General features: G+C 46.6%; 2 protein-coding genes across 3 annotated transcripts in view; one reads left to right on the forward strand and one right to left on the reverse strand.

Annotated features, from left to right (window-relative positions):
* The window catches only part of USP39 (ubiquitin specific peptidase 39), a 37,201-nt gene extending 30,815 nt beyond the window's left edge, over positions 1 to 6,386 (reverse strand). The window contains exons 1-4 of one of the 2 annotated variants that reach the window (XM_059405685.1): positions 6,065 to 6,386; positions 3,848 to 3,917; positions 2,085 to 2,179; positions 335 to 471 (exon numbers count right to left, since the gene is read on the reverse strand). In XM_059405685.1, the coding sequence (XP_059261668.1) occupies positions 335 to 471; positions 2,085 to 2,179; positions 3,848 to 3,917; positions 6,065 to 6,332 (570 nt within the window). In that variant the 5' untranslated portion in view covers positions 6,333 to 6,386. The remainder of the gene's footprint in view (positions 1 to 334; positions 472 to 2,084; positions 2,180 to 3,847; positions 3,918 to 6,064) is intronic. The other variant, XM_059405686.1, reaches the window with a different exon arrangement.
* Positions 6,387 to 8,201: 1,815 nt separating this feature from the next.
* C7H2orf68 (chromosome 7 C2orf68 homolog) lies at positions 8,202 to 13,690 on the forward strand. The gene is made up of 4 exons (XM_059405691.1): positions 8,202 to 8,436; positions 8,512 to 8,630; positions 9,533 to 9,684; positions 10,051 to 13,690. Exons 1-4 carry the CDS (start codon positions 8,330 to 8,332, stop codon positions 10,171 to 10,173), a joined length of 501 nt encoding a protein of 166 aa, XP_059261674.1. The 5' UTR covers positions 8,202 to 8,329; the 3' UTR covers positions 10,174 to 13,690.
* Positions 13,691 to 15,575: the final 1,885 nt, after the last annotated feature.

Consider the following 15,575-nt stretch of genomic DNA (forward strand, 5'->3'; position numbering starts at 1 on the left):
CTGGCATCCACGGTCCTACACCAGGCCCAATTCACATCCCTACTTCAGAGTGTGCAAGAGAATATATTTCACAAAAATGCTTTCACCCCTGTTTCTTTAGTCCTAACTATCAACATTAAAAGCAGAAAATAACAGGTAGGCTGCAGACGACAGACCACAATTATGAATCCTGACCTTCTTACTCATGTCTCCCTGGTTCCTCCCAAAGGACAGGCAGCCTCTCCAACCCTAAAGGACTGAAATTCTTCCCTAACCTCATATGAGGCAGGTCCCCAGGAGACCTGGGATGACTCCCAAAAGAACTAGTTCCAAACCAGCCCTCCTGGACACATACTGTGATATCCTCCAGTGAGGAATCGATGATCTCGTAGTTGTCTGGAAGGCAGTAGAACTTGAGGGTGTGGAGGTTGAGGAAGACATGGTGGCTAAACTGGACGCTATGAATGTAGGCATGAGACTTCAAACCCCGGCCTGTAGGGAAGGATGAAAGGCTGTAAGAGTACATGCCAGAGAGGCACAAATCAGATTTGATTTTCCTGTCAAAATTTTGTACTGGGTCATATCAATACCAGCAAAAACAAAGTGCTATGCCATCTGTGCAATGAGTCTCTTACATGGACTCCTCTTATCACAAAAATAAGCAAGGAAGAATAGCACATTAGTATTTTATTCACTGGATGGCATAAAACATTGGTTACAGAAAAAATCTCATACACATAAATATGAAATGTGCATGTGCATGTGGTGTATGAGTTAATTCCACGTTATCTAAAATTATCTATGCACACACCGTATGTAACACCTGCACACACATACACAGATATGCACATATACACATATGAATATCTTATGACAGTGCACCACCAATCAGTCCCGAATTTCCAAACACCCACATTCAAGACAATCCTGCACCTACACATCTTTGTTCACATTGCCACTCCTTTCTAGAATCTCTCTCCGTTACCTAGTTCAAACCCTCTATGTCCTGCCAGTTCAAGTCCCACCTAACCTCCTCTGTGAATGGAACGCAAACACTCCAGCTAACATTGATCTTTGCATATTTCAATTCCCATAGTCTTTATCCATACTCAGTGCCACATAATCCAGCAGTAATCCCTACAATCTTCTAGAGTCTGCTGTTTTATGTGTTAACCTTGACTATGAGCTCTTTATAAGTGCAATGAATGTAGTTTACATTTCTTTTCAATCCTCTAGTACATTGTGTACACAGCATTTGCTTGGTCTGAATGAATTAATAAATTTCCAGAGGAGAACAAAATGAAAAAGCCCTCAGAGCAAAATGATTTTTTTTTTAATTTATTTATTTATTTTAAGATTTTATTTATTTATCAGAGAGAGTGGGTGAGAGAGCAAGCACAGGCAGACAGAATGGCAGGCAGAGGCAGAGGGAGAAGCAGGCTCCCGGCCGAGCAAGGAGCCCGATGCGGGACTCGATCCCAGGATGCTGGGATCATGACCTGAGCCAAAGGCAGCTGCTTAACCAACTGAGCCACCCAGGCGTCCCAGAGCAAAAGGATTTAGAAAAAAAAAGACATGAGGGATGCCTGGGTGGCTCCATTGTTAAGTGTCTGCCTTTGGCTCAGGTTATCATCCCAAGGTCCTGGGATCAAACCCCCACATCAGGCTCCCTGCTTGGTGGAAAGCCTGCTTCTCTCTCTTCCACCTCCCTTGCTTGTGTTCCCTCTCTCGCTGTCTCTCTCTGTGTCAAAAAATAAACAAAATCTTAAAAAAAAAAAAAAAAAAAAGTCATGAGTACAGAAAACATCAGAGATTCAAAAACCAGACTTGAGGTCTCCTACATAGCCTCAACTAGTCCTTTCTCCCTTTCATATGTATACAGGCTCTAACCAGAGAATCGCCTATTGATTTCTTAAGAGTATCCCAATTTCCTGGGAACAGAGAGAGGGATTCTCAGATGTGACTCCTGACAGCAGCTTACTTTCTTTAAGAGAAAAAAAGAAAAGAAAAGAAAAAAAAACCACACACACACAAAAAACCATCTGGAGCAGACCTATAGCTGGCACTGAAACTCAGCAAGTTTATAATACACAACATTTACTTACCCTGAAAGTATTTGCCACACACAAGACAGGCATATGCATTGATATGTGAGAGGGAGATGGAACACAGTTTCTCAAAGTCAAAGTCCAGCACACTCCTAAAAGAACCAAACAAACAAACAAAAAAAACAATTAATAGGGAGAGATGCCTTGGAAAGCGCCCAAGTGAAGCAGTACTGGCTCCACGTCCCACAACGTCACACAGCATCCTTCAGAGATAGTTCAACGACCATACATATATCAACTGTGCGGGACATTAACTATTCCTCCCCTAGACATTTAATATAGCACCCCTACCCACCAAGCCCTAAAGCAGTGTCTCTACGAGACACACAACGCAATGTCCCTCTCTTTTTAAAATTTACAACCAGGGGCACCTGGGTGGCTCAGTGGGTCAAGCCTCTGCCTTTGGCTCAGGTCATGATATCAGGGTCCTGGGATCAAGCCCCGCATCGGGCTCTCTGCTCAGCAGGGAGCCTGCTTCCCTTCCTCTCTCTCTGCCTGCCTCTCTGCCTACTTGTGATCTCTCTCTGTCAAATAAATAAATAAAAATCTTTTAAAAAAATAAAATAAAATAAAATTTACAACCAACAGAAAACCTCTCACAGCAGTTGCTTTCTCTGGAGGAAAAGTTAAAAGCAGGACTAATGTAACAGGACCCAAATGGCATTCCAGATTAAAAGACTGGGGATGAGGGCAACCGGTTGGCTCAGTCAGTTAAGTGTCCAACTCTTGATTTTAGCTCAGGTCATGATCTCAGGGTTGTGAGATCTAACCCCATGTCAGGCTCTGTGCTAGGTGTGGAACCTGCTCAAGACTCTCCCCCTCTCCAGGAAAAACAAGACAGGTAATGGAAGGAAATCAAAAGAGTGAACAAACCCTCTTATAAGAGAAAAATCTATTTTTGTCCATAAAAATAAATAGAAAGTCTGAATATTAGGAGAATACCTACAAATAGATTACTTATTCACTGCAAAGTAATGTTATTTGAGTAGCGGGCAGGTTATGGGACAAAAAACTTTACTTCCACTGAATCCACAAGTGACAAAGAGATTTCTCCTCAAATATTAACTATAATTAATTGGTAATGGCCCCAATAAAAATGCATTGTCCATTAAAGGACACAATAGCTACAAGTGGATACTGACATTTAAATTTAATTAAAATCTGAAACTGGGTTCCTCAAGCCATGTTTCAAGTCCTCTCTAGCCATAGAGAGGCTTGAGCCTGTCACAATGGATAGCCTATATAAAAAGTAATTCCACTACTGAGAGAAGTTCTGTATCTAATCTATATATTGGACAGTACTATCTTAGATTGTAAGTTGAAAAGCATCCAAACATGCCAACGGGGACCAGGGAAAAGAAATAAGGATGAGGTAGCTACCTCTGCTTTAGGATATGTTTATCTGTTTCTCCTTTCTCTGTTGAATTCTGGCCACATTAAGTAGTATCTAGCACATAAAGAATACTCAAAAGATACTTAAATTTGCTACTGTCATTTAAGAACACCATGTACCCTGTTATACCATCAAGGAAATTCAAGATAAACTAAAAGCTCTTTATACACAGGCCCACCCTAAAAAAAAACACCCTCTAACACTTTATATTAAAAAGCCAAGATTAATAAATATGGCAAGAAATACAATTTTCTTGCAGAAAGCTTTAAAAGGGATAAAGTTTGTGAACCTGTCAATGTACTGTTCAAAGAATTTTCTGCATAGATTCCATTGTGTTTTCTGCCCTCAGCATCCCTGTTCTACTAACCTGTTAATGGTATCAAGGTAGGGGCAATGGCGACTCCTCCGGTCCTCGGAATCCACACGGCCATTCTTTGCTGAAAGGAAAATCATCATAGGCTGTGAAAATGGGAAACATACTCAGGGTCAACTACTAGTACAAACAAACAAATGAGAAAAGGCCAATAGAATGGGCCCCTTCACTGGTGGCCAGAAATACACCAAACTGGGAGAACATATTTGAAACACATATAACCAACAAACGATTCAATTGCAGATTACATAAATATGGTGAAGGGATAAGAAAAAGACAAACAACCCAACAGAAAATGAGGACTATAACCCTCATCAACATTCAAGAAAATGCCGATTTTATACTACTTCAATATACCACTTCACACCTATCACAGGGAAAATAAAACCAGAAAATTCCAAGTGTTGACAAATACAGAGAGCAGTGGAAATGTTCATGTACTGCTGGTGAGAGTGTAAACTGTTACAACCTTCTGAAAAACAGCAAGATCAAAGCTGAAAATATGCAGACCTCTAACCCAGCAATCTACTTATAAACCAGAGAGAAACTTCTGCACAGGTACACTGGGAGTGCTTTACTAAAGATATTTATAACAGTGATATTTAAAAGGGCCAACATGGAAACAAACAACATGGAAACAAATATCCACCACAAATAAATGGATAAACAACATTCGGGTATATTATCAATACAACACTACACAGCCATAAACATCTATTTGGATGAACCTCAAAAATACGGCTAGCAGGGCACCTGGGTGGCTCAGTGGGTTAAGCCTCTGCTTTCAGCTCAGGTCAAGATCTCAGGGTTCTGGGATCGAGTCCCGCATCGGGCTCTCTGCTCAGCAGGGAGCCTGCTTCCCCCTCTCTCTCTGCCTGCCTCTCTGCCTACATGTGATCGATCTCTCTCTCTGTGTGAAATAAATAAATAAAATCTTTAAAAAAAAATACGGCTAGCAAAAAAACAAAACACAACAAAACAAAAAAAAACCCAACAGACAAATCAGAAGGTTATATATAGTATGATTCCATTTATATCAAACACAAAGTAAAACAGTACTACTTAGAAACACATATATGAGGTAAAACTAAAAATAAAAATAGATCTGGTTAGAAAAAATTTCAAAATAGTGAATTCTCAAGCAAGAAAGGAAAGTAGATACAACTGGGAAAGGGTCTATGGGAGCTTCTAAGATACTGGTTATGTGCCACTTCTAATGCTGAAGCATTAGGAGACAATCCTCCGTGGGTGTCTCATGTCTCTGCCCATATTGTGACCAGAGGCACTGTCTGCCTCCAGACTACCTTAAAACAAGGATATTTGTATAGTAAACAGCAACCGGGTGGGGGGGGGGGGGTCGTCTCCCTACAGAGGAAAAGGGAGTCAAGTTCACAGACCACAAAAACATCCACATTCTTTAAGCCCAGAGTTCCTCTCCTGGAAGGCCACCCACTGTGAGTATAAGTTCTCTTCAAACTGCACTGTGGAAAATGATGCTACAGGAACTTGTCCTGTCTTCATCAGCATCCAGAAAACTGGCAGGCTAACTAGGCAGCTTGCAAATAAAATCTTAAACCCTTCACAATTCTTAACAAGTTGTGTATTTCCACTCTTCTTTAAACTATACTTGTGCGTTATATTCAGTCCATCTTAGTTCCTGTGATCTATTTCATCATAAAAATGAAAGGGAAAAAACAAACAAACAAAAAACAAGCCAGAACAGAAAGTGTGATCCTAGTGTGTCTCAGAGGAAAAACCTCATCACAATTACACAAGGTATCTAAGAAACAACTTCTTTTCCAAAGAAGGGGAAACCTGAACCTGACAAGGTACTTTAGAAAAACAAAGAATACCCTGAAATTATCAATTATTCAAAGAATATTTATCAAACACTTTCTATGACCAAAGTGCTATCCTGGACTGTAATACAAAAATATGTCAGAGGACCCTAAGCAAGAAAATCTAATATTAAAGTAAAATCATACACAGATAACCAGGACCAGAAAAAAAATTATAAAGCCTCAGGGAATTAGTACTGTCCTCACTACCATGCAGTCGAGTCTGGTCGCGGACACTAGGAGTGTGAATCCCCTAACCCCACGCCCACCTCCACTCCCAGGGAAAGTTGAGAAGAGAAAAAGGAGAACGTGAGAGTGCAGCTCGAGCCCGCCCCGGCCCGGCCCCGGCCCGGCCCCGGCCAGCCCCGCGCACCTCGCACCTCCCGCTCAGGCTCAGAGTCCTCGTCAGCCTCGCGCTCCCGCTTCACCCGCACAGCCGGGACTACGGGCGCCGGGGCCTCCCGCGCGCTCACCGGCTCGACCTCCCGCTTCACACGCACTGGGCTGCCCCGGGAGCTCGGCGCCTCGGCCTCCCGCTCCCGGTCTCGCTCCCGCTTAACGCGACCCGAGCTGCCCCGCGACTCGGACTCGCGCTTCCCGCGGGTAGAACCACGAGATTCACGCTTGGACCGGCCGGACATCGCCACTACGGCCGAGTCGCTCTGCGCAGGCTCCAGGCACGCAGGAGCGCGCGGCAGATAGCCAATTAGGAGCGAAGCTGTTATGGAAAGCTGGGCTCTCTACGAGTCGCCGTGGAGGACATATCATGCCGCGAGAAACTTCTGGGAAGTACTGCGCCTCCTGTGGCCTCTTAGCGTCTGCGTGCACACCTGGGAAAAGACTGCGGGCCTACTGCCACTTTACCCATAATTTTCTGGATTAAAAGAAAGTTGTCTTTGGGCCCCGGATTTCTTCGACATACTTTGTGCCCGGGAAACAGAATCGGGAGGTCGTCTCCACAGTCACTGGGCACCAAAGAACTAGGCTACATCCCCAAACCATCCCCCCATGGAGCGGCCTGGCTACTCTATTCCACATTTACACAATTATTCTTGGCATCACGGGAAAATGCAAACGTCAGCCAGAGACAATCTTGACGCTAATAAAGCTCAGACTTCGGGGCCTGTGACCTTCACGACCCTGTCCTCGGCCCTGAACTAGCTTCTTTGTATAGTTTTACCTAGATGAAACTGACATGCAATCAAATGTATGCTTAAAGTGTACAATTTGGGACGCCTGGGTGGCTCAATGGGCTGCCTCTGCCTTCGGCTCAGGTCATGATCTCAGGGTGCTGGATCCAGCTGGATCCAGCCCTGCATCAGGCTCTGCTCAGCAGGGCCTGCTCACCCCCCCGCCCCGCCTACTTGTGCTCTCTGTCCCCCAAATAAATAAATAAAAATCTTTTTAAAAAATAAAATAAAATGTGCAATTTGCAAAATACTGACGGATGGGTGTATACCCTCTGAAGCCATCACCACAATCAAGATAAGAAACCTACCCATCAGCCTCAAAATTGTCCTTCCCCAAACATCTGCCTTCTCTCACTACAAAGCAGTTTTATGGGGCGCCTGGGTGGTTCAGTGGGTTAAAGCTTCTGCCTTTGGCTCAGGTCATGATCCCAAGGTCCTGGGATCGAGCCCCGCATCGAGCCCCGCATCGGGCTCTCTTCTCAGCGGGGAGCGTGCTTCCCTCCTCTCTGCCTGCCTCTCTGCCTACTTGTGATTTCCCTCTCTATCAAATAAATAAATAAAATCTTTAAAAAAAAGAAAGCCGTTTTATTTAAATGGAAGCCCACGGCGTGTCCTCTTTTTTGCCTGGTGCCTTTGGCTAGGAGAATTTATTTTGAGATTCATCCATGTGCTTGCGTCTATCAACAACTTGTTCCTTTTTTATTGCTCAGCGGTATTCCATCGTGTGGATATACCAGTATGTCGCTGTACTAACCACAAATTTCTAATTTTGTCATTTTTTTAAAAAGGACTCCCAAACTAAACACTCAGATTCTGAAAAGCGCTGGGTCCTCCCGAGGGGACAGTTGAGATGTGGATCGTGTGGGTTCGGGCTCTGGACCGGCTAGAAGGGGCGCCCCAGTCGCCAGCAGCCTTCGCAGGGCTGTGCGGCCAGGGTGCCGCTGTGTGCCCTGCCCTAGTCTCGCCTCCTCACAACCTCTTTTGAGGTAAATGCGCTCAGTGGCCTCGGCCTCGTTTACCGATGAGGACACTGAGGCTCCGCGGGCTTCAATGGTCAGCCGAGGTCACACAACCGGGGATGGGAGTTCTACAGCATTTTCTCACCGCAAAAAGGAAAGGAAGACTCCACACCGACCACTGAGTGGTGTAATGGGTGCTTTGTGTTTTTCTGAATTTTCTGATGTATCAGCAGTAAGCCTAAATCCTGTTTCCTAGTGCTAACGTGACAAAGGAAAGCCCCGACGGGGAGTGAAAGCCGCGCATGCCCCGTCCCAGCACCGGCGTCGGGAACTCCGGGCGCCGCGACGCTCGGCCCGGCAGGCTCTTTCCGGGCGGGACGTCAGGGCGCGGGGCCGGAAGTCGGACGAGGGGCGGTGCGGTACTCGCCCGGCGGGAAGGCGGCCGTTGGGGCCGCTGAGTTGGCGGAGGCTCCCAGCGTAAGGCTCCAGATGGAAGCGGCACCAGATCCCGGGCCCGGGCTCTGCTGCAAGCCTGGCGGGCGGCTGGACATGAGCCACGGCTTTGTGCACCACATCCGACGGAACCAGCTCGCCCGGTACCGCCCCTCCCCGCCGCCGCCCCCAGCCTAGCTTGGCCCGGCGGTCCCTGACTCCCGCTCGGCTCCCCGCAGGGACGACTATGACAAGAAGGTGAAGCAGGCGGCCAAGGAGAAGGCGAGGAGGCGGCACACGCCCGCGCCGACGCGGCCCCGCAAGCCCGACCTGCAGGTGTACCTGCCGCGACACCGAGGTGAGGCCGCCCACCCCGCCTGCCTCCTCCATCCCTCGCGCTCTTTCAGCCCCCAGCGCTCTCTCTACGCGCTCCTTTCTCTACGTGGAAAAAGCCACTTATTAACCCCCAAGGCTCAGTTCATATCGTTCCTTCCCGGAACCCCTACCTCGACGCTCCTCATTCGCTCACTGATTCTCTCTGAGAACAGAGAAGGCTCGTAGCCCCCAGTTAAGCATCACTATTAATAGGAAATACCTGGGAGCCGGCAAGTAGTGGTTTGTCTACTGGTTTGCCCACCATCCTGTGCTTTAGGGTTCTCACTAGCTGACGCAGAGCTAGCTTGGCACAGCTGTAGCTGACCAGGACATAGGTGTAGAATGAAACTCAAACTCAGTATTTAAAATGGCCTTTTCTCCAGCTTCCCAGGGACCTAGAGATCACAATAGCTAGGGTGGCACTAAACTTGTTTGGTGTTACTTAAAAGTATTTTTAGATCTTGGGTATGTTAATTCATTTTATTTTCATTGGATCCCATAAGAAGGAAACTCCTGTCACTTGTTTCATAGAAAACAGGAGTAGAGAGGCTAACTTGCCCAAGGTCTCTCATAGCTAATAAATGACAGAGCCTGGATATGAACCCAGGTAGGACTCTGGCCACCTCTCCACTACCTTGCAAGCTTATTCACTAGATGAAGGTGTATTGTGTATCTATCACATGATAGGATTGTGCTGGCCCCAGAGCAGGGATACAAAGGTAAATGAAACTATTGATTGGGTGTGCACTTAACACATAACACACACGCACAGAGCCCCTGAGAAGATCGGGACTTTCTTTATGGTATGTTTTCGTGTGTCCTCCGTGTGGGCAGGGACTCCAGCAGCCTTCCCCTCTTCCCTCTCACTGTGATTCATCCTTCCAGATGGCTCAACCCACCTAAGCAACCCAGACTGTGGGGAGTCCAGTGAAAGCAGCAGTAGTGGCAGCTCCGAGCCAGAACCTTCTGGCCATCAGCTCTTCTGTTTAGAATATGAGGCAGACAGCGGAGAGGTCACCTCAGTTATCGTGTATCAGGTATGCCTCGTGGAAATAGCTGCAGCCTGAAGGTCCTGGGCCGTGCTAGAAATCACTGCCAGAGCCTGAGCCACTGTTTCCCTCAGGGCCAGTGGGAAGGGTCGGCTCCACATAGGAGCGTAGACTGCTGGGCAGTGGTTTTGAGCACAACTCACCCCTGTCACACAGTGATCCTCAGCAGGCCCCTGGGAGGGCATGTGGCCCCCAGCTGAAAATCATTATCACAGGGGACACCTGGGAAATGGCAGGCACTGGCAAGAAGCCATGAATCAAATGGAGTTCTGTGAGAGTGTTGTCTAGGGACAGGGCAGGTCCCCTTTCCAGAAGATGCCCAGCCCTGAGCTTCTTGACTCTTCCTCCACATAGGACGATGATCCAGGAAGGGTGATTGAGGAGGTGTCCGCACACACGCCTCTGGATCCACCAATGCGAGAGGCCCTGAAGTTGCGCGTCCAGGAGGAGATCACAAAGCGCCAGAGCCAACACTGACCAGGCTGAAGGCATTCTCACCAGGCTGGATTCACTGCCCAGGGAGCTCACTCCTAGTTTGAGGGTGTCAGGACCAGTCTGAGCTGATCTTCACAGACACACACACACACACACACACACCTACACACCAAGCTCAACATCCATAGGAACTGAGTGTTACAGGGACAAACCTGCTTTGCAGGCCATTCTTTCTTGTATGTTGGCCCATTTGACCAGCTGAGTATTCTGGAATTTGAGAATTTTGTTTGGCTAACTTGGTGTTCTAGAAGCAGAGATTCCAGGGAGAGCTGAGGTTTTTGAAACCTTGTGCCAGCATGCTGCTTTCTTACTGAGGTCATATGCTGTGGGACACCTACCTGCTGCTGTTTCACCCAACTTAATGAACCATGTTTGTAGTTTTACAGTTCCTTTTTTCCTTGCTTCTGCTCACTTCCATCCATGTTTTCCTAGACCTTTTTTTCAGCTGTTTCTTTGTTCTTTCCATTCCTTCATCTTTGTCTCAGAACCCGTCAGTTCCACCCCACCTCCCAAGGTGACTGTGGACCTCCCAACTGCTCAGGACTTTGGAGGTGGGGAGTTCTGGGGGGTTTACCTTTCTGACAAGCTCTCCCAGTAATTCTGATACCAGTAACATGGGAGATGTTCATTTTTGAGACTGTCTTGCAAGCATGTCTCCCTATCCTTCCATGGCTTTTGCAAGTTTCTCTCACATTGCTCTGCTTTGCACTGTCTAGATGAAGAGACCTAGGAAGATGATACCAGAACTCAATTGCAAGGATCTCTTGCAGCAAAACCTCCCTTGGTTAGGGCTACAGGATTCCAGTTTCCAACCTCATTCCTAGCTCTGAACAGACCATCCTTTGCTCAGGTTAAAGGGGAATTATCAAAACAAGCTTGAAACTGACTCTCCAAATGTGATTTAACAGTCTCAAATGTACATACAAAGGGAAATTCAACATGAGCAATAATTGCCTATTTGGAGCCCTAGTTGGGGAAAAAAAAGAAAGAAAAAGGCCCATATAATGGGCTGCGAAATGAGCCTCTCTCATCTGCCCTGCCCCTGCCCCATTCTTTCTCCTTTCCCATCTCCCAAGAGTATATAGATCCTAGGAATATCACTGTCTTCAACTCAGTGACCTGTTTCCCTAATGCAGGGCCAGCTAAGGTCTAAGACATCCTATGCACCGCAGTTCCAGCCTCCTGCAGATTTCCAACAATTGACCTAACCTCAGTGACTTGAAGTGTGGGGTTTAAATGAGCCCATGAACACTAAGACTTCTTGAAACCAAAGTCCCTCTACCCCAGGAGTTTTTCTACATCAGGGTCTCAAGATCAGTCTGACTGTTCCATCTCAGCGACTTTTCTCTTAAAGGACACCTGAGGGCACTGTTGGTTTGTGCCTACACCCCTGAAAATCTACCACCTCAGAAATGGGGCAAGGCAGCTACTTCAACTACATCATTAGAATCCATTAAGCCACAGCTTGCAGTGCCAGAGGAATTCTGGGAAAGTGAGTGAGGTAGATAACTGAGATGGGCCTGATGGTGAAGGGAGCCAGGGACCAGAGTGTTCCTGACCCACAGAGTTGGCCCAAGGTTAAATGCCTTAAATTTGCCAGTCCTGGGCTCATTTCTACTTTCAGAAGAGAAAGTCTGCCCTCCACTTACTCAGCCAGGCTAGAAGTGCCTTTTGACTTACAATGTTAACTACCCTCGAGAGTCTCCAGGTCAAGGAGGCTGTGCCATACTCTCTCCCCAATCTTCCAGCAGCTCAGAGGACTGGGGATTTTAGTTTTCCAGCTCTTCAACCGCTCTTCTGACTTGGACATAGGATCTCACTGGAACTCTTAGGCTTCCTAGTCTGGAAATACTTTTTTGGGTCTGTCTTCTCACAACTGGATGGCCTGTTTCGTGGACTTACTACAGGATTAGAAACAAGACCAGAAGAGGAGGTTGGGGCATGGCACCTGAAATCTTAGCCTCCATTCCTTTTTGTGAGAAGGAAAATGTGTACCTAATACAGCCTTTTCTGTCTGTCGTAACCCTCACACTCTCAGGTAAGAGACTGATAGAAACTTATTGGTGAACTTTTTTTCTTGAGGCATTTTGCTTACCAAGCGCATATAAAATATTTTCCACCCAGGAAAGCATCCTCATTCTTAGCTCATTTAAGCAGTAGGACTATAGAAAGCACTAGGCCTCGTACTTAAATTAGAGGTTGTCCTTCTGGGGAGGCCTGTTGGTGGTTTTGCCGCCACTACTCCGGATGTGCCTGAAATGCTTCTCTGGTGGTGGCCCTTGGCCAACTGACAGCCTTAGAGCTCAGGCTCACTGCTCATGGCCACCCCTCCTCTGGGGTCCATGATGGTACTGCTACTGTCCAGTTTATTCACCAGACTTGCCTCTAGACCTCTTCCAGCTGTTTTCAAAACTCCATGCTTTGCCATCAAGGAGCATGTTACAGAGCATTACCCACAGGCTCTGGACATGTCACAGAGGACTGCCCCATGCTGTTGGAAACCGTGGAACCTTCAGAACCAACACTCATTTGACTACATCTATTCTTGGTGGTCAAAAAAAAAAGAAAAAAAATTCTCATAGTCTCGTAGACCTATCTCATGCCCATGAATGTTCTTCACTTACTGAGAGAAGGCCTTGGATTTTTAGACTTTCAGTTGCCTGGTCCTCCATGGGTGATACTATAAATAGAAGGAATCTGGGGGTTTTAGTGGCTTTGGGCTATGTAAACACTGAAGCTTGAACTCTAGCAGTTCACAAGCCTAGAAATCTTTGAAGAATGTAATTCAAGGAGAAGGAAGAATGTAAAGCTTTTTCTACTGAGGGTAGGAGTCTGTGGTGCATGGCCAGCCAATAGGGCCAATGTGGGCAGTAACAAATGCTTCGCCCTGTGGATGAGGCTCTGAAAGGGGCACTTCACCTCCACCATCCACTATGAGGGGTGCTGCCAACTAGAGATTAGCCCATGGGGCTGGAAGAAAACCCTCTGTGGTGGTGAGTCTCCAGCCTGCTGTGCATTTGCCAGGATGCTTGGATAGTAGGATAGTGGATCCCCAGCTGGTTCACAAGAGTAAATGAGACCTTTGCATATAGAAAGAGGGATGAGGACAGATTTTTTTCCTACCTTCAAGCCTTTGGGGAGTATCAGCATGGAATGTTAACAATTATTTGGAAAATTTTCAGCTCCCTCATTGAATTTCCTATTCTATCCCTGAGGACTCAGATGGTCAAGAAGCTGTAGGCACCCACCTCAGATATCTCCAGTAGTTACAACCTTGAGTATATGGCTCCTTTGCCTTCCCAGAGCCTCCAGGATGAGAGGTTGGTTGCACTGGTTAAGTTGTGTTAAATGTATAACAAGCCATATATTCTTACTGTTTTTTCATTTCCAATGTTTCTGCTGTGTGAATGAATGAACTGTGCAAATTATTTGAAAATATTGGAAGGGGGTACTTTTCGAAAACAGTATTCTTTTTAAGCAATAAACTATTTTTACAGCACTGTTTTTGCCAAGGGTTTTGAAATCACTTGTGTACATAAGAAAAGTGAAGATTAAATGCCTGCCCTAAAGTCATTCAGCACCACAAAATCAGCCCTTGAAATCTCATCTCTTGCTTTGCCTTGACTATTTTAAGAACCTCCTGGTTGGAGCATAACAACTAGACCCACATAGCATTAGAGCTGGAAGGGACTATTAAAGATGTCTGCTCCCACTCATCTGATAAGTGACTCCACCCTACCAAGTACCATGAAGAGTCCTTCCCTATTAGGGAGTTTTATCCTGGGGTAATTCTACTTTAGGGACTGCTGAGATTATTCTACTAAGCCAAATTTGCCTATTGACTCTAGAGTGCCCATCTTACCCTCACTTTATGTTAGAATAGCTGGTTTCAGACCTAAGTAGCTTCTCAGGTCTTCTTCATGGTAACACTGGAACAGGAACCCAAACCTAGTTCAGCAAGATATACTAAATGCTGACTAAGACTTAAAAAGCTTCCAATGAGAGAGGAAATGCTAAGGGTTCACAGCACCATTGGGCAGGTGAGGAAAAGGTGCCTGCTCCAAATGAGAACACCTGGGCAGAAAGATGGTGCTTCTCTGTGAATTGGAAATCAACCCCTCTGTGTCCTGGGACACAGAGCATGGCTGGCAAAAAGTGGACTGGATTTTATACCCCACTGATGCTTCAGCCAGGTATTGTACAGTGATCACTCTGCACAACCATCAGTTTTTTTTGTTTTTTTTTTTTTTAAGATTTTATTTGACAGAAATTGAGGGCACAAGTTGGGGAGGGTGGTCAAGGAGAGAGAGAAGCAGGCGCCCCACTGAACAAGGAGCCCTACACAGGGCTCAGTCCCAGGACCCTGGGATCATGACCTGGGCTGAAGGCAGACGCTTATTTAACCAACTGAGGCCCCCAGCAGCCCCTGCTCAACCATATTTCTTGGCCCTGCTTTATCTATTTGTCCTGAAGTGACTGAGGAAAGTGCTCTCCAACAGATTTTTGGTTTCCATTTTTACTTTCCATTGGGTCCAAAAAAGGTTGCACCTTCAAGCCCTTGTGCAGTTTATCTGCTCCATTTTTTCTTCACAATACATGGCCCCCTGTTTCTGCACATTACCTCTGATTCTCCAATGCTGCCAGACCTAAGCTTCCCCTGCTCCTAGCTGTCTGGGTCCATGTTCCCTTCAGATAACCATCTGTCAGCCCAGGTGTTGTCTGACAGGGGTGCCAGCACCTGCTGGGCTTCTTATAGTGCCAGACACACTTTTAGTATGTGAAAACTATTCCCACCCTTTTCACCAATGCCCAAGTAGGTACCCGTGGCCTGTACATTTTGGTAAAGTCGGTGGTAATTTATTCCCACACTATTCTGTTTCCTCTTCTCAAATTGCTTAGGGTCTCCAATCTGCCTCTCCTCTCTTGCTTACCAATACCTGGCCATGTGTGACCATGGGTATCCATTGGTCTCTGTGGCTTTGAAGTAAGTGTTCATCAGCCAGGAAACATGTTTTGGACACTGACTTCTGGACAGTATTCTGTGTCCCTGGACACTTGAAAACAAGTATCTGATGAATTGCCGAGCCTAGGGAAACATAAGCCAAATCCAGGGCACTTGAATTCAACAGCCAAGGCTTTGTCCTCCCTTTTTTTCCGCGGACCCGCCTCGCCTAGAACAGGAAGACACGAGGAGCCGCATTGAGCGAGGTTCCCCCAAGTCTCACTACCGGCCAGTCCGGGCTGCAAAAATGTGCCCAGCGGCGAAGGGAGGATTCCTCCAGGCTTATGCGCGATGCCAATCACAGCGGCGCAGTCCCAGAGCTTCCCGCTCCCCCGAAGCTCCCACCTCAGAAACAAGGTAGGGGTACTCTGGGCACCTCGGA

The sequence above is a fragment of the Mustela nigripes genome, chromosome 7 (genome assembly GCF_022355385.1).
Source record: "Mustela nigripes isolate SB6536 chromosome 7, MUSNIG.SB6536, whole genome shotgun sequence".
In the NCBI taxonomy this organism is placed as follows: Eukaryota; Metazoa; Chordata; class Mammalia; order Carnivora; family Mustelidae; genus Mustela; species Mustela nigripes.

Bases quoted from the DNA above. Each gene is read 5' to 3' on its own strand.
- C7H2orf68 (XM_059405691.1), top strand. From the start codon at position 8,330: ATGGAAGCGGCACCAGATCCCGGGCCCGGGCTCTGCTGCAAGCCTGGC. The intron at 8,437-8,511 runs GTACCGCCCCTC...GGCTCCCCGCAG, and splicing joins CGACGGAACCAGCTCGCCCG to GGACGACTATGACAAGAAGG. The intron at 9,685-10,050 runs GTATGCCTCGTG...TCCTCCACATAG, and splicing joins CCTCAGTTATCGTGTATCAG to GACGATGATCCAGGAAGGGT.